Genomic DNA, 25,055 nt, shown 5'->3' with positions numbered 1-25,055 from the left:
TCCGCATATCCAAACAGTTCTTGCTTGTATCTCTTTCTCGGCCTATATATCTACTGTAGTAATTCTTTGCCACATCCCATAACAAATCAATTTCATTGAATATGCAGTGATAGGGAGGAAGACCTTACAGACTGTGACCACATTATTCAGCCATCTGATCTACTCGGTATCTTTGGAATATTTTAGTTATAGTGGCCATACTAATATTCAGTGCAGCTAGAACACAATAAAAATTTCCTATAAACACCCCAGCGGTTTAATATTTATTAGTATCATCTTTTCATACCTTTCGATCGAATTTTACTGATAAGAACGGACCTCCAGTATCTGGATTCTGTTCGAAGTTATTAATCAGAAATGTAATCTGTTTCTGACTGACTATTTACTTGGTCTCGGTATTTTCAACTAGGGTAATCAAAAATATTAATCAGTGATTTGAAATTTATTGAAACAAGCAAAGTGACAAAACAACTTTTGCTGATTTATAGCCTTCTTATCACTATATATATTTTGCAGGCTGAACAAGCTACAGACAGCTGTGTGTCTCTTTTTAACTGGAATAAAATGAAAAAGAAAATATTGTCCAGTATTAAAACAAATTTACAAACTGTAGTAAGCAATACATTATACATCTTGATGAAGTTCACTACCATTTTGGATAGAAAATTATTTAAATTTATTTTTAGTTCTCATTAACTAAACCAATTAAACGACCGAAGCAATCATGAAAATCATATTAAATCGCATTTTAAGAACGTTTCATTTGTCGATAATGTAACATCGAAAAACAAAACAACAGATTTCCAATTTCTTTATTTCTTTGATCAATTTCGCATGCCTACATAATTGTGTAATAAAATTTAGTTGAATTTTAAATGTTTTCAATAAATCTCCATTAATCATTTATCCTCATTAACGAAGCTACTCGTATCAAGTTTTTGTATTAAAGGAACTATCATATTGTTAAATAAAATGGCTGCTTCCAGGACATCTTCCCTAATCATCACGAGCTCACGCTGATCTTCTTCACTGAGAGTTGTTTTTTCATTGAAACTATTCAGTTTTCTCCAGTGTATTGGTAGACGCTTGATCAAACTTTCCTCCTGGTTCCTTGGCAAAGGAATTGGTTTTCTTAATTTGCGATCAATCGACTCGATTCTTCGAAGCTTTTCTTGAATGGTAGAAATATTTTCGTAAATGAGCTCACTGTCGTCACTACCGAATTCATCAGTTTTGGCTTCATTGCTCATTTTTTCTCGATTTAGTTTCAATTTGGCAGCTAATTCTTGATGAAATGGCGGTGCTTTACAAGAGCTTTTATTAGCAATATCTTTTAGTTGAGTTATTGTTGCGTGTATATTTTGCTGTACTCGCAATAAATCATCATTGTTTCCGTTTTTGAGAATATGTATAAATTCATTTAGTTCCGACAGGAGCTTCGTTTCTCTTGCTTCCGAAGCTGCGGAAGCAAAAATGTCCAGTTCTTGTAGTTGTATGCTTAAAATACTGGCCAATTCCACTAGTTCATTGATTTCATGCCTGTTGTCTCCCTGATCCGTTATCTGTTGAACGTAATCTGTTAGTATTTGCTCTAATAAGTATTTATTAGAATTTATAGGTTTCTCATTTATTTCCAAAAATTCAAATATGTAATTGAATATGATACGTATATTCAGTATATTGAGGGATGTGCGATTAGCTTCACTACTATCTAGGTCTATTACTGGTGGGTCACTATCACGAGTATCTTCAGTAGTTTCGCTACAAGCTTCAAATGAAGTATGTTTATTTGTATTCAGTTGCTGCTTTATGATTTGAAGGTCATGAAACATCTCTTGTATCGTGGTCAGCTTCGAACGCTCGTATCGCATATAGTCGAGTTCCTCCAGGTAATTTATGTTTTTTTGAGCAACCGTTAAAATAGTTTCTTTGAGTGAATAATCGCCATTAACCACCATTGAATCTGCTTCCAATTTTAGTATATCGATAGATTGTCTTAAAGTTTCAAGAGAGTGATCGCTTGCCATATCTTCAGTGTAAAAACTGCTTTCCCTAAGTCTCTCACTTCCAGAGGCATTGTTCCCCATCCTGAAACATAGAATTGAAACGTATGTAAATATGTAGGGAATAGTAAGGAATTGATTGAAATCGCCAAATTCTTGTTGTAATATATGATAAAAAAACTGCAATGTAAGTACGAGCCATGGAAGTGGAATAATCCATAATCCATCGTGGTTAGGCTACCGACTCACGCTATCGCTATTATTTATCTGGGCCAAACGAACGTGCTCTGCGAGCTCCTTGAAAATCCAGCGCTATACTCCGCTACCCGCGTATCCGTTAAAACGGTCTAAAATAAGGCTGATATTTAAGTGAAGATTTCGCTGCATTTAGTCCAGCGCCGTATGACCCGTCTGTGATATCGGTTATTTGTGTCCTAATTTTACGCGCCTTTTGGCCAGCTGATAATAACAATATAGCTCGCTTGGTTGGCGCAGTGGTAAAGTCGATAGGACAGTCCACCTATTGTTGCAATAGTCGTGTGTTCGAATCCTGCTGGGGCATAGTTGTAAATTTATGTTAGTAATTGTTTAATATTTGTGAGTGTTCTAGGCAAGAGTGCAACAAGGACGCAACAAGAATCCAACAAGGAAAATGATCCTAGTGACGCCAGTAACCAGGCTGGTTAAGACCCATGTCTTCTAGGATGATTTCTAAGTAGGCCACTCGCCAGTCGGTAGGCTTAATGTGGAGGACCATGGTTTGCAGCCCACGTTAAACTGTAAATCTAGTCCAGAAAAGCCGCTAGTTGATAAAAGGAGACTTTAAATTAATATATGTGAAGGAATTTTCTAAAATATTCTTATGCAGAAAATATAGAATTTAATGGAAAAAATAGAACATTACCAGACATTGTTATTGAGAAATCTGATGCTAGTAGAGGGAAGTTATCCCCGTAAATTTAATAGAGATCTTTATTTAAAAATAATTGGATTTGTAGATGTAACAAAAATGCGTTATATTGTTTTGCCCGCTTACTTTTTGATGGCGATAAAGCTTAGACGGAAATAAGGGTCACCGATTTAGATCACTTAAGTTTGAATATAGGAAATGTGGAAAATCTAATTCATCCTCGTGATTGGATGCAATTTGCATTACCAGGGTCAACCAATATGACGGCCAAATTAGATTCTGCGTATTGGATAAACATACAGTGACATAATGAAAATGTGTCAAAGAGTTGTGGTGTGTTTTATCAAAAGTTATAAATTGTATTAAATTTTGTGGAAAGTTTGCATTGGCGCTTCGGGAACGTGATGGGAACGATACCTCTCAGAAACCGGAGTTATTTCTCGGAAGCTTTAAATGAGGACCTAAAGAATACTTCAGTAATACGATTTAAAGATAGATCTCATTGAGTGTATGGATGAAATAGAATATAAATTCTGTAGCAACACTGTCTGTAGTGCAGCAGCCCCTATTCGCCGTACATTAAGTGATCCGATCTTCAACTTTTGTATATTTTTTTCATTACGTAATGTGCCACGTATAGTCCATTCAAAGTTCTTTTTAGTAATGCCTCATGGATATTTGTGACGTCGAAACATTACAATGTTGCCGCATCGACTGTGAGTTTTAATTCAGGTTGGCTTTGACATACAACAAAATTCTCATCTACATAAAATAATTGAACAAGAATGTTATCAAATATTATTTATTTTAACATTCTAGTACATTTTATGCATATATTATCGAAGGAGTTAAAACTACAACTAAGAACACAGGTATAATAGATTGTAGATTAGATTTGTTTTGTTTACATTGACCTCTTCCCTACACCATCCCTGAGGTAGAGTTTCTAGGAGCGTTTTTTATGTAGTGTTATCCCCCTGCTGGCCTAATCTACCTAATTAATGATTGTATATCTGGGAAACGTATTTTCCTTTTATTCGAGAGCATATTTACTTTTTACGTTTAGTTCTTGATTTCTTCGATGATATATTTACTTGGCAAGTCATCTTGGTATCACTGTATTTTTATTTCTTCTGCTACTACATGTGTACACCATTCTTAATTAAATTAAATACTGAATTATGTCTAATACATTTACCATATCTACAAAACAGTTAGTATTCATTCTCTCCTGATACGTTGAAACCTAATGCTTATATTTAATTTTGAACAATTACAATCATATCTGTGCACACAAATCTTTCACACTCTACAATACTATTTTCTACAGTTATATTTAATTAATTATGTGAATACCTTCAGTAATGCGTCCCACAACCTGTGGAACATATTGAGAGTGGAGATGTTTCCACCCTCATCACTCTGTGTCAGGTTTAATTCAGTCACTTTCACTTTACAATTTACTGCCCAATTCAATCACTAAACTGTTAATTTCTAATCTGTCTAAAACGTGTTCATGATTCCACCATGTATCAATTACTTCCTTATATGTGTTAACGAGTTCATCCAAACCGAAGGTGTTTCGACGGAATATCCTTCCCAATCAGCAATATATCTGCAATTAACTATTAATGAATATAATGACCAACTAAACCCATTTGAATGCTATTGTAACTTTTAACTTTTTCCATCAATTTTTTTTTCTTTACACTTTTTTTGTTACTGTTTTGCCAAGAGTGCCACTATGAACCATTTTGAAATATTCAAGTTTCTTATATTAGTTTATTCCTTTAATTGAAGTCTTTTTAAGGTAAAGGCTGGAAGTTCCATTAAACCTCTCCGAGGGTTATCTTTACACCATTTAAACCCTATGTCCTGTAAGAGTGTATGAAAATATATCTTACATCCCTCAAGAAGCTGCATGTTCCTAATTCCTTTACATATACTTTCCTGAGAGACAATTGTCTCTAAAATAATTTCATTAATTTATGTTTATAGCGATTAAATAGTTTGCATACTTACTGTTCTTATACATTTCGTATATTTGGTCTCGAATGGAGCCAATATCAAGACGGTCAAGATTCGTCACCTACTTTGTATGTAGACGGGTTTTCTTGGGTAAATCTAACGTATTATTCTTCACTCTGTAAGTGATGTTATTCACAGTACCCACAGTAATGTAATAGTTAGCACGACAGTAACCCTTTAAAAACATTTTATATAAAATTATAGGGACTTATATTATTTAATATCATCAATAATTACCTTTGAAATGGAATGTACCGGCAAAAGGGGGCCTCCGTTATCTCGTTCGTTTTCGAAATAGCCTATTGAAGCCAGAATTCATTTATGACCCTCAATATCTATTGTTTTCGGCATTTTCAAACAATATGATATATTAGGAGCGACTTAAAATTGATCAAAATAAAGGGCTAAAACAATGTTTGCCGGTTTATAACCTTTAATAATTATAACTAATATTTTGAAAAATTTAGCTGATGTGTGCGTATAGTGATAAGAGGTTCTAACTTTTACCTATAAATTATTTTGGCTGTATAATTAACTGTAGTTTTTGATTGATGTAGTATACTATTAGAATAAATTATATTTGGTAATATTTTTATTCAATTATTTTATTTAAATTAGAATTTTTTTGTATGTCAATGCCAACTGAATTAAAACTCAGAGATGATGCCGCAACATTGTAATGTTTGGACGTCACAAATACTCACGACGCATTACTAAAAAAACATTGAATAGAGTATAGATATACATTTTAACTGACTATAGATATACATTTTAACTGACTGCAGCAAAAAAAAATCGAATATACTGAAATAATATTGATAACATCATTACTGAGGCATCTGATATAAGCGATAAATAAGCCAGAAAATAAACGCAATCGTCCCGGCAACAGTAAATTTGATCACCGAATTTTTGCTTTAGAAGCGTTTATGTTGCTGTAATACATTATGCAAAAGATCGATTTCATTTAAAGGAGCGTCTAGTAGTTGCATCACTTTTCTTCTCGGAACACTTTGGAGACTCTTGCGGTAAATTTCTTGAGGCTAAACTCACATCCATATGTTCCTTTTATCCCCCATTTGATAAAGAATGATGACGAACAGAACTGTCAGTTGATTATTCAAGTAATGATTGCAGAAAATCGTGCATTGCATTTCTTTATCTATTTCCAAATTTGGGAACAGAAAAGAACGTAAGATGGACATATTTTATAAAAAATATGTATGTTGTTTTTGCAAAAATTGCAACCCCAAAAACACCTTCAAATTTTCATCAGGATCCGCTACTGTATAGTTAGACCATAAACGTTGTCTTGACCGAACTTTGGCGTTTGTTTGGATTGAATTTAACATGTCAATTGAAAAATACACGGCCTATCATAGTAAAGCAGATATTTTTGGCAAGAGAGCTGGAGAATACGGTGGATGAGGAAGCAATTCGAAGCCCAAGTCGTGGATTTTTGCAATCGTTTTCACTGAATTGTGACACGGTGTATTGCCTTCTTGAAGCAGCACTTTGCTTTTCTCCAAATACGGCCGTTTTTTTTTTGGCGATTTCGTCCTTCAAACAATCCAATAACGCTATGTAATAGTCGCTCTTGATAGTCCTTCCTTTTTGAAGGTAGTCAATGAAAATTATTTCTTGCGCATCCCAAAATACAGACGCCTTAACCCTGTTTGCCAACTGTTGCGTTTTCCCACGCTTTGAAGCGGGTTCATCGTGTATAGTCATTGGATTTCGGAGTGAAATAATGTAGCCATGTTTCATCCATTTTCACATATCGATGCAACTTGGGTTTATTACGCTTGATCATCTTCAAACACTGCTCCGAATCATCAACTCGTCGTTGTTTTTGGTGAAAAGTTAGCTCGCGAGGCACCTATTTTGCACAGAGCTTTCTCAAACCCAAATATTCGTTAATGATATGATATACACGTTCGGTTGATATCTTTAAAGTGTCTGTTGTTTCATTCAATTTCAATTTACGGTAATTGAAAATCATTTTGTGGATTTTTTTAATGCTTTCGTCGGTAACAACCTCTTTTGGCCGTCCACTGCGTTCAATGATAATGGTTGATTTTCCTGGGGTAGTATCTGGAAACTCGGCATCAAGTCAAGTTTTTGATTCAACTGTATTTTTCTGTTCAAAAAGCGATATTTTATTAACAATATTCAATACTTATATAACTCATTTTGTAGCAAAAATTTCAATTAACGTTTTTAACTGCACAAAAACGTTATCATATTAGTCTATGCTCAATGCTAAACCAAAACAACCAGAAAGAAACAAAGGACGAATAAGAAACCACCTACGAATCGTTGTTATCAATTGTACTGTTACCATCTTAATCCGGTATAATTAAAAAGTTAGAAAATAATAGACCTGTAGCCTCAGAAAAAAGAAATGTTAAATAAAGGCATTCGAAATGCAATTTGGAATGCTAATGGAATACTACATCATGCTGGCCCACAAATATTCCTAGAATAACAAACAATAGATATTTGAAGGAATCCTTTGTACAATTTGGGTATAATTTTAATCATACCATACATACTACTAACACCGCAAGAGGAGGAAGATCAATAATAATAAAAAAGAACATTTGCCATTATCAAGAATCAGGGATCGGTATAGCAGATTGAGCTAATACGGGGTTATATTAAGGAAAATTATTTGAATTCCTTAAATATGCTAACCTACATGAAACATTTATAATTTGTGGTAATTTTAAGGCAGTAAGCAATTCATAGCAGCTGCTGAGCTAAGATGTTATTGCATGTCAACTGAAAAACCAACGTATTGGCCGACTGATTCAGAGAAAATCACAGACCTGTTAGATTTCTTCCACAAAAGGTCACATCTAACTAGATGGAGGTCGAAGAAAACTTGACACAAATTCAGATCACACATCAGTGATCCATTCTGAAGCTGGGTGAAAATATAATAAGAAAAGAACAAAATCCGAGATAAGCAAACAAGAGAACAGACTGGGAAGGATTTGTTAAAAAATTGAACAATCTAATTCAACTAAACTTACTCCTTAAGACAGTTGAACAGTTAAATCTTGAAGGATAAAAATTCATTGTAGATTTTCAACCAGCTGCTTGGAATAATACTCCAGAAATTAAGAGAACACTAGGAAGAATTAATTAACCGAAAGATAAATAATAAGTATCTATAACTACGGAAAGCCGCAAAACACCTAAAACAATCATGCCTACACAGTCCACATGTAGGAGATGTACATCGAATAAACTATCCAAATGAAGTGAAGTTCAAAGACAGTTTCTGGAACAGTGTGCAGTAAACTGGTAGATAGTAAAAGCAATTGAAACGAAGTCCGAATACTGTTTCTGTAACATGATACAGTATTCAGTATACTGGGGAAAGCATCCAAATGAAGTGGAGATTGAAGGCAGTTTCGGTAACACTGTACAGTGGACTGGTCGATAAAAGTATCCAAATTAAGTGAATTTCTAAGATAAATTCGGTAGCAGTTTACAGGACAGGAAACTGGCGGATAGGAAAGGCAATTTAAACTGTAGCGACTGCTACCACCCTTTACGCCACAACTATTGCACCTACATCAAGTTCAGAGGTTAGCACCGCTGATGGATTGGTACCACGCGGTTCCCAGCTATAAGAGGCCACCACGACGACGTTTCGCGCTCTTTTCTTTTCTCTATCCCCTTGTAACAGTACCACTTACATAGCGCTACTGTACTTTCTTTACCTTAATCTAATATACGGTCCATTCTCCCGTCGACCACACGTATCATTCAATAATAAAATAAACAAGTAATTCAACAAAAGTATAATAAATTGAACCAGTGTTTTCAGTTCTCGTGTGAATTCCTTCCACAAAATAATAGTGAGTATTTGAACAAACAATCGCATCGACAGTCACATATTAAAACGACGTTCTAAGGTAGTTTCTGTAACACAATAGAATAAATTGATGCGAAAAGTATCCAAATTTGAAGATGATCAACTGAAACTGATTCAACGACTCAACTAGTCACGACGGAAGAATAAATGAAATTTATCAAGTTTAATATGGTTTGACATTGAAATATGACAGTCAGTTATCAATTGTTGCAAAAACTACCCAGGAAGCCAATTATAAAACTAAAATTTAAACGACTAAATCACTAACTAAACACTCGACTATAAAAACTGATCCATCCTATGAAGGTAAAACGTATGTTCAGCTATATTCTTAGATGTGGCACAAGCCTTCGATATGGCCTTATTCATAAACTACATACTATATACTACTAACCACAGAAAATTATTCTGAAACAATTCGCTGAATGAATGTTTAGATTCAAATACAAAGAAGGCTACTTTTCAATAAAAAAAAACTAACTAAAAAGCAGGTGAATCACAAGAAAATATATTGGGGCCAATTCTTCACCTACTGTACACAGGTGATATAGCATAAACTAGCTTTGTTATCAAAGCCACATTAAAATTACCATAGATAAGTGATAATATAAATAAATGGACCCAGACTAGGAAAAGAAAATCTATACAGGTAGTTTACGTCTAATCATATCGCACAAGCACCAATAACACTACATAATAAGTCCTGAGCATTATATTAATATGGCATTTGTGATATTTTATTATAGCTTACCTTCTAATTTGATACCAGTTACTTTTTCACAGTTTTAGATAGTGGTACAATATCACCCGAACATTTCCCTTGAACATTTGAAACTAAATTACTAACTTCAAGCTTTTCGCAGACTTTGTTAAAATAAATGCGAACCAAATGAAAATATACTATTATGGTAAAGTGTTTAAAAAATATTTTCAGATTTACGGTTAATTTAAGTTGGCAAGATATACTTAGCTGGGTATTTGAAATTTAATTTACTCTCTAGATATTATTAATTTTGATGATAACCACGATAAGATAATGATGATAAGTACTTGTAAACATCGTTTATTGCGTACATATTCAGGTACTTATAGAAAATTTTCATGTATGATTAAATATTAATGTATAACAAGTTAAATTAACGTAATATATTATATAAATTTGAATTTTCGATAGCTCTGACATCTAGATTTACATTTTATGTTATTGAATATATTCAGATGCTAATCATGGAACGTTCAAACTTTGTTTTTCGACTTCCATTGCTTTGAGAAAACTTGCTAGCGAATTCCATGAAATATCTATAGAAACTAGGTGATACTAACTCATCATTTACCAATTATTGGTTTTGTCTTCGGAAGTAGGGAGATGATTTCGTTTAGAGTGTCGCAACGCTTTAACATTTTCTGGAGACTATCAGCACAGACAATAACCAATCAGCACCATGTTTAATTTAATTTCCAAATTTTTATTTTCCAAAGAAATAACGAGGGTAAAGAAGTGCTTTCCTGAGTTGGGCATTCCAAGAAATCCCAGAACAATAAGGTAGAGCCGCTAAGCTGTTGTAATTTCAATAACGAAACTAACACAACAAATATGGAGGAAAGACAAATATCAGGAAATCAAATAATTTTGCCCGATTTTGAGGCATAAACACATTCCTCAGTTGATCAGATAAACTTCGAATTGTTAGTATATTTCTGCATTTTATTAAAATATGGGGGTGATTTTGGTTCCTTGTAATGGGGACACAGAAGTCTATCACTTCAACCTATTAGGACGAAATGAGTTAATTGGAATGAACCAATCAGCGGCTTGTTTAATTTTATTTGTAAATATATTTTTTTGCACAGGAATGGCAGGTTAAGAGAACTTCCTGTTGGGCCAAAGCTGGTTTTGCTCCTCCAGCCTAGGAGGTGGATCTCACGGAATTGTTTCCTCCTCTTAGGCTGGAGGAGGAAACAGTTCCGTCAGTTTTAATGACCGGAAGTTTTGTTAGACCTCTTCGTCGATTATCTTTACACTATTTAAAATATATCGTTCCTAATGGTGTCTAAAGGCATGACTTACATCCCTCAAAGTTGGATATAAGATTTTCTTAAGGAAATCAAATAATATTTGGCGATTTTGAAGCATAAATGCATTTTTCAATAGATCAGACATGGCAAGACTTCGATTATTTAATATGTTTTGTGAATTTTGTCAAAATATGGGAGACTAACATTGTTTACTTATAATGGGGACGAAGAGGTATTTCACTTCGGTCCATTAGGATGGAATGAGTAAATAGGCACGAACTGAATTGGAAGAAATGGCAAGTGAAAAGTATCCTTTTTATTGGATCTAAAGTTGTTTTTTTTCCTCCAGCAGATCTTCATAATTTGTCATAGCGCATCTGGGGAGGTTATCAGCCAGTTCATTCCCAAAAATTCCCTTATGGCTGATGTCTTGCCGAGAACTATGCTATTCTGTCATAATAGAGACAGACCAGGCTATATTATTTAATAATTTATATCACTAGCGGATGTGAGGAAGATAATCTGTAGTTTGCAGTACATTTCGCAAGTCACAGTATATAAGCCAAGTTTTAGCATGGAGATTGTGGATTTATGGTCTCTTGTATTGCGAATATTTCAGCTGTTAGAATAGCGTAAATAGGCCTACTACTATAGAGGACTTAGAGGTATCAGTGTTCGCAGCCCCACTAAATGATTTGTTATTATTAGTATTAATTGTATTTGTTAGGCTTCCATATTGAGACAAGGATTCTGTATCCAGTTAGAGGAAAAATGATGTGAATTCCATATTTCATTATATATTTTCGATAGAAAGTTTAGGCCTAGAGATGGTATATTGGCAAGAAGTGGGAATGGCGGATCATCAAGATCCTTCATGTAAATAGGAAGTTAATAGATGAAGGATAATTATAATTAAGGCATATTATATCGACAAAAATCTATCCAATAAAACCGTCATCTAAATGTATGACACCAAAACGTCGCAATATTGCCGCAGTTAACTTTGACTTTTAGTTTATATATTGGCTTTGATATATAAAAACATTCTATTGTAAATAAAATAATATAAAAAAAAATATTATAAAATATAATTTATTTGAACATGTAGCATAATGTCAAAGGCATATATTACCGAATGATTTTAACTACAAGTAATTAAACAGCCACAATACTTTGTAGATTAGAGTTGTTTTATTATCTTGCATTAAACTCTTTTCCAAAGCACCTATATACGATTAACAATTACATATTAAAGTAATGTGTTTACTTTCATTAAAGATCATATACATCTTTTTATCTTTAGTTCTTTTTTTCTTCGTTGCTACGTTTCCTTGGCAAGTTATTCTAACATCATTGCATTTCTCCTTAGTACCTGCGTACATTTTTCTTGGTAAAATTATAGTTAATCCCTAGGTTCTTCCTAATGTCTTTGCCATATCGGCAAAATACTTAACAAGCATTTTAACCAAATGCTCAAGTACATTCTGAACAATTACACACAATGGTCCAAAACATTAACTAATGGTTCCTATTAGTTCTTAAATAGCTGATTTTGAAACTAGAGATAGTCGCTCTAGGACTTGTGGAATAAAACTGCTCAAGAAATAAATACCCTCCTGTTTTCCATCAACTTCTCTTGTCTTTCCACTCTTTTTATTATTTCTATTTGTTATGCACCATTTTAAAATATCTATCTCTATATACAAATCCTCTACTTTGCCATACGTTTTTAAATATTTCCTTTCAAACAATATCCCAACAGTGCAAGAAATTTTATGGATACTTTCTGGTGAGTAGCGAGTAGTTACAATTCCATTGTGAGTATAGGTAAATATTCCATCCACCTTCGAAGTTAATACCGAAGATACCGATTTAGGTAGGCCTTTCAATTGGAGGGAGGTGTTTGAGAAGAATAGTTTGAAGATTTAGAGAAGTAGTTTTAGTCTTTGTCATAAGACAATGATTTATGGAAGTATATGCTAGATGATCTTTAGTTTATCTGATTGTAGATCTAGCTATAGCTTTACAACGCTTTGACTAAACTGACTTGGGTTTTAATGACACGAAAGACAGGTAGTGCTATAAGCAGATTTTTATAGCAATTTTACAATTATTATTCTACCTAGAGGTTGGATTTTGAGATTAGCTTTTAGTTAACACTATAATATATAATATATAGTCTATTCAAAGTTTGTTAAGTAATGCGTCATGGATATTTATGACGTGGAAACATTGCCATGTTGCTCAGTTTAGTTCAGTTTGGCTTTGACATACAACAAAATTCTAATCTAAATAAAACAATTGAACAAAAAGTTTGTAGGCTAGATTTATTTTGTTCAATTTAAACTCTTTTCCACACCACACATAAGAGTGGTAGCCCCCTGGAGGCTTAATCCACCTAATTAACAAATGTATATTTGAGAAAGCTATTTTACTTTCATTCGAGATCATATTTCAACTTTTTTACGTTTAGTTTTTGCTTCCTTCGATAGTGTGTTTATTTGTCAAGTTATTTTTGTATCACTGTATATTTTCTTTCTTTTGCTAGTATCTGTGTACACCATTCTTTATAAAATTAATCACTGAATTAGGTCTAATGCATTTCCCATATCTACAAAATAGTTAGTATTCATTCTCTCCTCATACCTTCTAATCAAATACTATACCACTTAATTTTGAACAATTACAATGATATCGGCGCACACAAATGTTTTACGCCCTACAATACCATTTTCTACAGTTATATTCAATTAATTATGTGCATACCATTAGTTGTTTCCACTCTCATTACTCTGTCTTAGGAATGTCCAGCATTTCACAGCTTTATCACATATCCTGAAAGTTTCCTTCAGTTACTTTTACTTTCCGACTCACCATCCAATTCAATCAGTAAACTGTTAAATTCTAATCTGGTTACAACGTGTTCACGAATTACTTCCTCTGTATATCTTATCGAGTTCATCCAAACCGAGGTGTTTTGGTTACAATGCTTCCTTCCACATATCCAAACAGCTTTTGATGGAATATCCTTCTCGACCAGCAATATATCTGCAATTAATTATTAATAAATATAATGCAACTTCAACCTTTTTCCATCCATTTGTGTTGTCTTTACACTTTTTTCTTACTGAACCATTCTGAAATATTCAAGTTTCATCAAGATACATAAATTCAAATAGTTTCTTGGTCTTATTTTATGCCATTAAAAATTGAATTCTTTTTGGTAATGTCCGGAAGTTCCATTAAAGCTCTCTGACGGTTATCTTTACACGATTTAATCCCTATGCCCTGTAAGAGTGTATGAAATGAGGCTGAAAAAGCTATATGTCGCTAATTAGTTTATGTATACTTCTAAGAAAAACAATTTTCTCTAATATAATTTTATTAAATTATGTTTATATCGATAAAATAGTTTGTGTACGAAATGTATAAGTTTCGTTATATTTTATAACATTTTCGTTCAATTATTTTATTTAGATTAAAATTTTCTTGTATGTCAAAGCCAAATTGAGCTAAAACTCAGAGTTTATGCGGCAACATTGCAACGTTTCGAATTTATAAATATCCATGACGCATTACTAAAAAAACTTTGAATGGACTATAATTTAGTTCATCCATGATATTAGTTGATTTATAAATTTTCAACTACGTTTTTTCCGAATTCTGCATTTCATTGAGAAATAATTTATTCCAAACCAACAAGCCACTAATGAAATCCAGATTCTGTTGATTAATACATTAGACGTTTTATTATTTTCAAAATAAATAAACAATGGAAAATGTTTTCTTGGTGTTTGTCTGTATCTATTCAACAGTCGATTATGAATGATTTCATTCTCTAATTTGCTTAACTGTTCGGTTAATAGATCATCTTTTAATATAGCCGTTTGGCTACTGAGCGATTTATAGTTTAGAAAATCATGTTCAGAAAGAAACGAAAGCTTATGATAAAATTATTGCAGTGAATGAAAACTTCTGATGTTCTGGAATCTCCAGCTAATAATTTTCATAAAAAAACACTTATTGTCCATTGACCAGATTGCTAAATCACTAAAGGTAATAGGAAAATTATAACATCTAAATTAAAAATTGTTAATTGTAGGAATCCTGGTTTTTCTCCCAAGAGTAATAAAGGGGCAGAAACAAAATTAGTCACTAATCAAAATAATCCCATTTAATAGGTATCGAAGAAGAATATACACATTTAATATATTAATTAAGATGAGGATAACATGTCTCCATGTAATTAAATGAAAATTAACTTAACTTATATTAATGTTATTATAGTATTTTCATACACTCGAGTCACGAAGGAATAGGTATTAAAATATTGTATAACTTGTATATTTACAATGACTTTTCAAGTCTTCTTATTCAAGTCTTTCGTATTCTCGATTGGTTTTAGGTAATTCAGGAGGGATATCAGACGTAGAGTTTTCGATATGATCTTGTTTTATATGCTCAGATGAAGTGGGTGAATTTGTAATCAAAACATTGGAAGAAAGTTTTCGTGCATTTAAGTCATTCTCTAATTTATCTATTAAACATTTTATACGTTGACACTCAGTTTCAGAGTTTTTGCATCTCTCAATAAGATTAACATTTTCGTTTGTTTTCATCAACTGTCGTATTTCTTCAGCGATTTTCTCAATGGAATTATTTGAACTTTCGATTATCTTTTCGCTCACATCTGGGCTCTTTAACCTTTCAAATACCTTTTGCAGTTCCTTATCACTACTAAGTAATTTTTCGGTTTTCTGAGCATAATCGTCGAGCATGTCTCCTAGTTTATGAAGCTCCTTTAATAGGTGTTTTTTCCTATTTCTAAGGGATTCGTCTGTGATTTCTAACTTGTCCAATGATAAAATGAGTCTAATGATCGTTTCGTCCAGTTCGTAGAACCTATTACTTAATTTTATACCAACAAACAACTGGATATCGGACTTCAATGTTTCGACTTTTTCTTGGATTTCATCAATTTCTTTCGTGTTCAGTCGATGTTTGATCGATATCAATTTTTGAATGAGTTCTTCGGTCTTCTGTTGCCCTTTGGCTTTTCTCTGCCTGATATTATCAATTGCTACGTCACTGACTTGATACTCGTTGAATTTATTTCGGACCACTTGGAGCTCATCGTATAAGGTATTTAAATCTTTATAATTTTCGGTTTTTAATAACAGTTCTTCTATAGGGGTTAGGTTATTTTGCAGTTCTATGAAGTAATTAACTATTTCGATATTTTTAATTAACATTGACATATCACCTATCAAACGATTTTTCCGATCATTCAAATTCGAATCGTTTTTAAACGAGTTTTTTTTTAGATCATTTGAAAGTAGTCTTATTTTCTGAGATAATTTATTACATTTGTTTATTTCATCCGTGTTCCATGCGATTTTTGCCTCTTCATTAATATTTTCAAAGCGTAACTCCAGTTCTTCCAAAATGTTAATAGAAGATTTGCTGAGGTTCTGTTCTTTGACAGTGTCCGTGAATTCACTAGGTTTCGTCTCCGTCTTTTCCAATTGCATATTTAATGAAGCATTAGTTGGTCCCAAATTGCCATTGACAACGTGCAGACTCTGTTGATTAATGTATTCAGGCATCTTATTACTTTCCAAACCATCGGGGTTTTTGCCTTTAGGATCTTCATATTGATCCGATACGTTACATGAAGATGTACTAATAATTTTAGGCTGAGGTTCGTTAGATTTAGTCCGTTTATTTCTGACTTCGGGAATGTTGTGATATTCGTTATCTTCATCCGTTGTCCTTTTGCTTAGATTGTCGGATTCTGGTTTCAAATCTACAGAATTTTTCTCACCGTCATTCTTCAATTCGAGTTTATCCATCTGGTTTTGTATAGCTGGAGTCACAATATCTGGTTTCTTTATCGGTAAAGATATGCTTGTATTAGTTTCTTCCTTCACTGTATTTGAAATTATAACAGATGTTACAGATTGCTCTTGAACAGGCCTAAGACCTTTATCTGTATTATTTTCTGTATATTCCCCTACATTGCTTTTGCTACCAGTCCTTAAGGAATTTTCTTCTACCACAATTTCGGTCAATTCATGATGTTTTCCTGATTGCTCTACATTCCCTAAGGTTTTCTCGGGTAGCTGTTCCATATATACCCCACAGCTGGAATTCATGAGAGGTGTTTGACTGTTAACCGTTAAATATTCTCTATCGGATATATGTCGCGGATCTGTCTTCTCTTCTTTGTTCCACCCAAAGTATTTCAGAATCTGTAATATAAAACGGATATTAAATATTGTCACGTTTAGTACGGTTTTTTGAGTGACGAAACATTTAACAAAAGGTGAATATCGTTTAATTTTTATCTGTTAAACTTTAGCCTCTCGCCAGCTTTTATGACGTGTACAACTATCCCCCTTCATTGATTTGACGGTCTTAAAGGTTGGAACTCTGTTCTTATTTCTTAAGATGTAATACGTATGAAAATATAAAATTTTCACGGCATTAAGTATTTAGTGAACATAATGTTCGTATAAGAATATATTTCAGAGTTAATAAGTTTTTTTTTACGTGTAACAAACAAAACTTTTAACAAATATTGAATTTAGAATTTCTCTGCACAAAACTGAGTTATTCTATACGTATGGAACATTCATAAAATTAACAATTTAATTACTACCTACCTAGCGTATTTATCCCCTTAAGTTAAGATTGTTCAGATATTTTTTTCAGATCTATAAGGTTACATCCTTTAGCTACCAAAAGGTCAACTGAAAAGTCCCTGGCCTATGATAATAAAACATATTTTTTTTTGCAAACTTAGTTTTTTTAATCAACATAATTCCCTTCAAGGGTGATAAACTGATTATAGCGACCATCCAACTTTTCGATACCATTTTTGTAGTACGATTTGCCCTTTGCTTCAAAATAGGCCTCAGTTTCGTCGATCACCACTTTAATCGACGAAAATTTCTTTCCAGCGAGAATACTTCTCAGATTTGAGAACAGGAGCCAGATAGTCGCTGGGGGCCAGATTTGAAAAATACCGTGGATAAAAAAGCAATTTGAAGCCCAATTCATGGATTTTTGACACGGTGTATTGTCTTGGTGAAGCAGCACTTTCTTTTTCTTCATATGCGGCGGTTTTTCGGCGATTTCGTCCTTCAAACGGTCCAATAAGGCTATGTAATAGTCGCTGCTGATGGTTCTTCCTTTTTCAAGGTAGTCAATGAAAATTATTCCGATCGCACCCCAAAATACAGACGCCATAACGTTGTCAGCCGACTCTCGTGTTCTTCCAGGTTTTGGAGCGGGTTTATCATGTCCAGTCCACTTGGATGGCTGCCGTTTGGACTTCGGAGTGAAATGATGGAGCCATGTTTCATCCATTGCCACATATCCACGCAAACACTCAGGTTTATTACGCTTGATCTTCTTCAAACACTGCTCCGAATCATCAACTCGTCGTTGTTTTTGGTCAAAAGATGAGCCCACCCACTTTGCATAGAGCTTTCTCATACCCAAATATTCGTGAGTAATATAATGTACATGTTCAGATGATATCTTTAGAGTGTCTGCTATTTCATTTAATTTCAATTTACGGTCATTCAATATAATTTTTTAATTCATATAATAATATTTCAATAATATAATTTCGCGGATTTTTTAAATGTGTTTGCCGGTAACAAATTCTTCTGGGCGTCCATTGCGTTCACCGTCTTCGATGCTCATTTCACCACATCTAAACTTAGCATACCAATCCTTGAGGATTGATTCTCCTGGGGTAGTGTCTGAAAACTCGGCATCAAGTTATGTTTTTGCTTCAACTGCAGATTTTCCCTTCAAAAGGCAATATTTTATCAATACGCGAAATTTCTTTTTATCAATTTTTTTTCACATTAACAAAAGTTGCTTCACTCAAAATGCTATAATTCTCAAACTAATGATCCCATAGCTGTTAAATTTATACACGCTATTTAATATTTAATATTATATTAAGGTTTTAGGCTAACTAAAAAACATATGAATTTAATATGTCAGGCCTTGGACTTTTCAATTGAACTGTTATATTTGAAAAACAATTTAAAGTGCTGATATTTTATTATACTTTTTGTAGATTTCTAACATATCACTTTTATTAAGTTCCTATATTTTACCATTATAATAACATCGTCTATATTTGGAGAGATATTTTGAAAAGCACATACATTTTTGGGATTCTAATGATTTTAAAGACACAATTTTAAAATGTATTTTTAGGTCTCCATTACACTTTTGCATAAATCAAGTAAATGTAATATTAACAAGTACTTGTACTAGTATTTAAAATACACTTATACATTTATATTTATTTATTTTTGTTATATTTGTGTCAATTTATATTAATTGAGGTAGCGAAAATATTGCCTTCCATTTTGAGAAAAAATGGAACACCGATTGTACGGAGTGGCTTGTAATTTGGTACGTTTAATGCCTGTTAAAACTACAAACTGCTTTTAAAACATATTATACCATTTATGGAAATACCAGATTTTCAATTTAGATTTCGAAATCATCATGCGACAATTGACCAAGTGCACAGAGTAACAGCGGTTGTAGGAAAAACATTCGAAGAAATACATATTGCTATGTCTCACCAAAAAAAAAACAGAACTTGGAATGTACCTACAACACTGTAATTATGGCAAAAAGTGAATCTCTATCTAAGGCTGTGGCAAAATTCTGCCTAATATCTCCAATGTCCATGTTAATTTTGCGTTGCAGAAAAATGACAAATGCCTTAATATATCACTTGACGGATGCCCGATTTCTTAAGTAGAGTCAGTTGAATTCCTCAGCATATATGTCGACGGTAAGTTAAATTGAAAATATGCTAGATAAACAGCAAAGAAAATTAGACTCAAAGAATTCGACGGTCACTATTTATATTTCGGGAATTGGCAATACTGTTGTCATGTGAGTCCATCTGACGGTTCCATCGTAAAGTTGGACATTTTTGAGGATATACACACTCAGAACATTTTGTCGCACGGACGCTATTTGTTTATTTATATATAGTTGAAAGTTTCATCTAGGAAAAAATGGATCGTGAACATTCTCGTACGATGATTTTTTACGACCTTCGACGTGGATTATCACAACAAGAGTGCATCAATCAACTTAATTTGAATTTTGACGATGAAGCTCAATCAAAAACCACCGTGTATCGTTAGGTTAGTTAATTCAATAATGGTCATAGTTCGCTGTCCGAAGAGTTTCGTGAAGGTTGTCCAAAATCGGCTGTTGTACCATAAAAGATCGACGCTGTGTGCGAAATGGTTAAGCAAGATCTTCATGTCATCTATTGTGAGATTGAGGCATCCCTAAGCATTAGTTCCACCAGCATATATGCGATTTTACATGAACACTTAGCTGTGCGAAAGTTATATTTGCGTTGGATCCCACACAATTTGACAATCGCTCAAAAAAAGGCTTGTGTCGATTGGTGCAAAGAAATGATTTAGAAATTCAATCGCATTGCTTTGAAAGACGTTTATAAAATCGTGACAGGTGACAAATCATCGATATATTCGTATGAGCTCGAAAGTAAGCAGCAGTCGACTGTATAGGTGTTCCAAGATGAACCAAATCCAACAAAAGTTGTACACACACGAGCAGTGCCTCTAGAGGCTCGTAAAACAGTAAATTCTGATTGTACACAACTATTTGTTTATCAGAAGTTTTCGGTGAAATAAGTACAAGAAACAAGACATCATGACAATACGAGCTCTCATATGTCGGCTCAAACAAGAGACTATTTGAGCACCTAAGACATCGAATTGATGGGTAATCGGTCGTGCAGACCTGATTTGGCACCCAATGACTCCTTTATGTTTCCATCCGTAAAGAATAATCTGCATGGTCAACTATTTCCTGACGCCAGTGAAACGTTCAAATATCATGTTTTGAATATATCTGATTCGGAATGGAATAAATGCTTTGAAAATTGGTTTAAGCGTATGCAAAAGTGTATCGATCATCGTGGCGAGTACTTTGAAAAACAATAAAAATATATTCGCAGCTTAACCATTGGTTTTTTCCTATTCCCGAAATATAAATAATGACCCTCGTAACTACTTTACTGATTAGTCGGAAGATCCTCTCAATTTGACCAAAAATCAAAGAGATTGGTTTATCTGTTAATCGTAAAGTCAGATTGGACCTATGCGGTCCAAATGTGCGGTGGCGCTAACGTCAAAGCAACAATTAAACCAACGCACACAAAACAATGTCGTATGACTGAGATTCAGAATATTGAAGCAATCTAAACCACAAGAATTTGTTTAGAAAACAGTTTTGAAAATAGTAGTGTGTTCGGACAAACAATCGCATCGACAGCCACACATTCGGAACGACCGACCGACCCGACTAACATTCAATTAGTAACCCCGACGTGATCAAAGTGCCTAACAGCTGAAACAGCTCAATATAATCCCCTCGACAGATGCTTGACACGTGCATGGAAGGATAGCACGAGGAATGGAACCCATCAACATCACATGATTAATATTATCCCACGGGACTAGCTTGATGGACGAAAACCACAGAAGCCCATCAGGCATAACATCAACACATGCACACCTTTTTATCACGAAATGGGACACGTAACACACCACACTTATGAGTACCCTCAAACAAATTGCAACGCCCCACGACGAGCGACGTCCTGTTACAATTTCGATGGCAGCTCATCTCGCTCAGGTTGGGATTCCCATCTCATAAGCAGTCCCTTGGCGATTCATTGCGTAATTGTGGGTGCACTTCGGCGCCTGCACCAGATAGAGGTACGTTCCAAGGCAGCTCCACTAGGAGGGCAGTGATGTAGCGACCGCTATGACTCTTTAGGCCACCACACATTCACCTACACCAAGTTCAAAGTTTGGTAACGCCGGTGGATTGGTACCATGCGGTTCCTGGCTATAAAAGGCTACCACGACGACGTCTCGCTCTCTTTTCTTTTCTCTTCTCCCTTGTAACAGGATCATTTCCACAGCGCTACTGTACTTCCTTTACCTAACTTAATATCCTGTCATTTCTCCCATCGACCACATGTATCGTTTAATATCGCAATATATAAGTATTTCTTCAATTAGCGTTTTTAATTCTCGTGCTAATTCCTTCAAAAATAGTAGTGAGTGTTCGGACATTCCTACAAGTGAATTCTAAAATTTAATAGCTAAAATAGCCTGCTTGGTGGCGTAGTGGTAAAAGCGACGGGACGGTCCTCCTACTGTTGCGATAGCCGCGGGTTCGAATCCTGCTGGGACATGGTCGTAAATGTATGTTTGTGATTGTTTAAAATTTGTGAATGTTCTAGGCAACAGTGTAAAACCCTACAAGGAAAATGATCCCAGTCAAGCCAGTAACCAGGCTGGGTAAGGCCGGATATTCTGCTTCTGGGATGATTTCTAAAGTTGGTTACTCGACAGTTTGTAGGTTTAATGTCGACCGGGGGTTCGGAGCCCACGTTAAATTTTACGCCCAGTCCAGATAATATATATATATATATATATATATATATATATATATATATATATATATATAATACATATATATGACGTACTGGCCATGCTCGTATATCAATGCAAGTATAACAAAACAGTAGTAATAAGTTAATTTGTATATATCATTTGTATCATATCATATATCATATGGTAACGAATTCGAATAAAAAATAAACTTATTTTTTGGCGAAGGTGCTACAATTTGATCAGTTTTTTAACGATAAAAATTAATTCAAAATCAAACTAAATATACACTAATTCTGTGGTTCTCGAGTACATTCTATTATTATATCCGTTACTATATCCGTTGCTATCAAAGATCAATAAAAAAGTGTTTCATTGCTTACATTTCCACAACAATTTCTAAAAGCCATTGAAATAACTTATTCGGCAGTACTCAGGACGACGTGGTATGAACAACACTAACTGTCATTACAAACAAATGTAGCAATTTATGTATATAATTGAACAAGCGGGTTGGCTATTATATTATATCTTATCAATATCGATATTATAAATGAACTAAAAATTACCAGAAGATGATGAATAATTTTTAATAAATCATTTAAATTAGATAATTCACTTACATGGTCTAGTGATTTTCTCTATTAATAATTACATATAATTAAAAGCTAATTAATATGCTGCACACATTATGAAATGAAAACTGTAATTGCTATTTTTCTATTTAAGCATAACTATGGAGCATGTTGATAACAAATATCAGATCATAAAGTGATAAGAAATTTTGGAAACACCGTTTTTTACGTATACAGTCAGGTACTTACAGAAATATTTTTTTTTATGTTATTAAACAGTTAGATATTAACGGGTCAATTGAAAAGTCTCCGGCGTGACACATAGATGGCGCTACTAGAATTAAATACATATGTTTTTAGTCAGCCCTAACCCTCAAAAGATGCGTGTAGAAATTTGACAGCTGTCGGATCATTCGTTTAAGACAAGGTGAAGTGAGCATCGAATATGGTGAACGAAGTGGACGTCTAAAAGAAGTTGTTACCGACGTAAACATTTAAAAAAACCACAAAATGATTTTTAAGGATCGTAAATTGAAATTTCACTCCGAAGTCCAATCGACAGTAATCCGAGTGGACTGCACACAATGAATCCGTTCCAAAGCGTGGGAAAACGCAACAGTCGACCGGCAAGGTTCTGGCGTGTGTACTTTGGGATGCGCATGGAATAATTTTCATCGAGTACTTTGAAAAAGGAAGGAGCATCAACAGCGGCTATTACATAGCGCTGTTGGACTGTAATTTTGTCTGTAATTTAATTCTGTAGAGCTGTCTAAGTGCCAGGCCGGGGACTTTTTATTTGACCTGTTATTTCAACACCTTCTCCGGCACTAACTAAGATGACGAAATATATTAACTCATAGTTTCATTTGAGGCTGACGTTTTGATGCATTTACCGTGTACCTCAGACTTTCGTTTGTTGTTTCCACAAAATAATTTTGGTGATGTAGAACTAATTTTAAATGAAGTTTACAAAAATTACTCGAATAGCTGGTCGTCTAGAAATCTTAATTGAAGGTTATATACCTATATGTTATACACATATGGTGTGAATCGATTATTTAAAAAATTATCGTTATTGTAAAGCATATGGTTGTTCGGAAGTTCCTGAGATTTTAATCTAATTAGAGGAATTATTTTTATTGATTGACTACTTTGAAAGCTAAGGAATACTGTTCATGTTGACGATAAACATGATAAGATAAGTTTTGTACGTATGTTTCTGTTATCTGTTGAAATGTATAAAGTATTATTAAACGCTTATCAATAATATTAAAAATTATATTTTAAAGCTTTTTTCTAACCGAGTCAAATTCATTATAATATACATACATGCTTTATAATATAATTTAAAATATAATTTTCTAAATATAAAATAATTATATATATATATATATATATATATATATATATATATATATATATATATATATATATATATATATATATATATATATATATATAATATATATATATATATATATATATATATAATATATATATATATATATATATAATATAAATATATATATATATATATATATAAAATATATATATATATATATATATATATATATATATATTATATATATAATATATATATATATATATATATATATATATATATATATATATATATCACTACATAGTATAAAACAAAGTCGCCTTTTCTGTCCCTAATCTTTAAAACTACGCAACGGATTTTGATGCGGTTTTTTTCAATAGATAGAGTGATTCAAGAGGAAGGTTTATATGTATAATACATGCATAATATACTAAGGCAACATTGCTAATTTTAGAGGTTTCTAACGTGATGTCGTAAATTAACCTATTTTTTTAGGATTATTTAGCAATTAGCAAAAACGCTGCCTAACCCTACGAGTTAGATCAAATTAATATACTACAGTATTGTACACCATAAAAAGGTCTACAAAAAAGTCCGCGATGGTATATGTTTATCTTTTAGGGATAACCCACATTAACCATTTTTATTGTTCACTTTTTACGTGAGAAAATGGCTTATTGACGAAGCTATTTTAAGCAATACGGCATTAATCCTTATCGAATTAAGTATCTTAAATACAGTGTGCAATTATTATAGATAAATATGGTTCCTTACAGCATGTAAATTAAACAAATATTTTCGGA

At 33.3% G+C, this 25,055-nt stretch overlaps 2 protein-coding genes across 2 annotated transcripts; both read right to left on the bottom strand.

The window, feature by feature from the left end:
- Positions 1 to 798: 798 nt before the first annotated feature.
- LOC143194849 (uncharacterized) lies at positions 799 to 9,830 on the bottom strand. The gene is made up of 2 exons (XM_076401591.1): positions 9,582 to 9,830; positions 799 to 2,088 (listed from the first exon to the last, which is right to left on the bottom strand). Exon 2 carries the CDS (start codon positions 2,085 to 2,087, stop codon positions 900 to 902), a length of 1,188 nt encoding a protein of 395 aa, XP_076257706.1. The 5' UTR covers position 2,088; positions 9,582 to 9,830; the 3' UTR covers positions 799 to 899.
- Positions 9,831 to 15,002: 5,172 nt separating this feature from the next.
- Positions 15,003 to 22,860, bottom strand: LOC143202880 (uncharacterized). The gene is made up of 2 exons (XM_076414853.1): positions 22,719 to 22,860; positions 15,003 to 17,097 (listed from the first exon to the last, which is right to left on the bottom strand). Exons 1-2 carry the CDS (start codon positions 22,743 to 22,745, stop codon positions 15,217 to 15,219), a joined length of 1,908 nt encoding a protein of 635 aa, XP_076270968.1. The 5' UTR covers positions 22,746 to 22,860; the 3' UTR covers positions 15,003 to 15,216.
- Between the last annotated feature and the right edge of the window lie 2,195 nt (positions 22,861 to 25,055).

This window comes from Rhynchophorus ferrugineus, unplaced genomic scaffold (assembly GCF_030347505.1).
Source record: "Rhynchophorus ferrugineus isolate W39M unplaced genomic scaffold, kcgeb_rfMv2 rfM1, whole genome shotgun sequence".
Lineage (NCBI taxonomy): Eukaryota > Metazoa > Arthropoda > Insecta > Coleoptera > Curculionidae > Rhynchophorus > Rhynchophorus ferrugineus.
Note: the sequence above shows the minus strand (reverse complement) of the source record. Positions and strands in the feature narration are given on the sequence as shown.

Coding starts and splice junctions, on each gene's coding strand:
- LOC143194849 (XM_076401591.1), bottom strand. CDS start 2,087: ATGGGGAACAATGCCTCTGGAAGTGAGAGACTTAGGGAAAGCAGTTTT.
- LOC143202880 (XM_076414853.1), bottom strand. CDS start 22,745: ATGGCTTTTAGAAATTGTTGTGGAAAT. Junction 17,098..22,718: donor TTAGAAATTGTTGTGGAAAT/GTAAGCAATGAA, acceptor TTTATATTACAG/ATTCTGAAATACTTTGGGTG.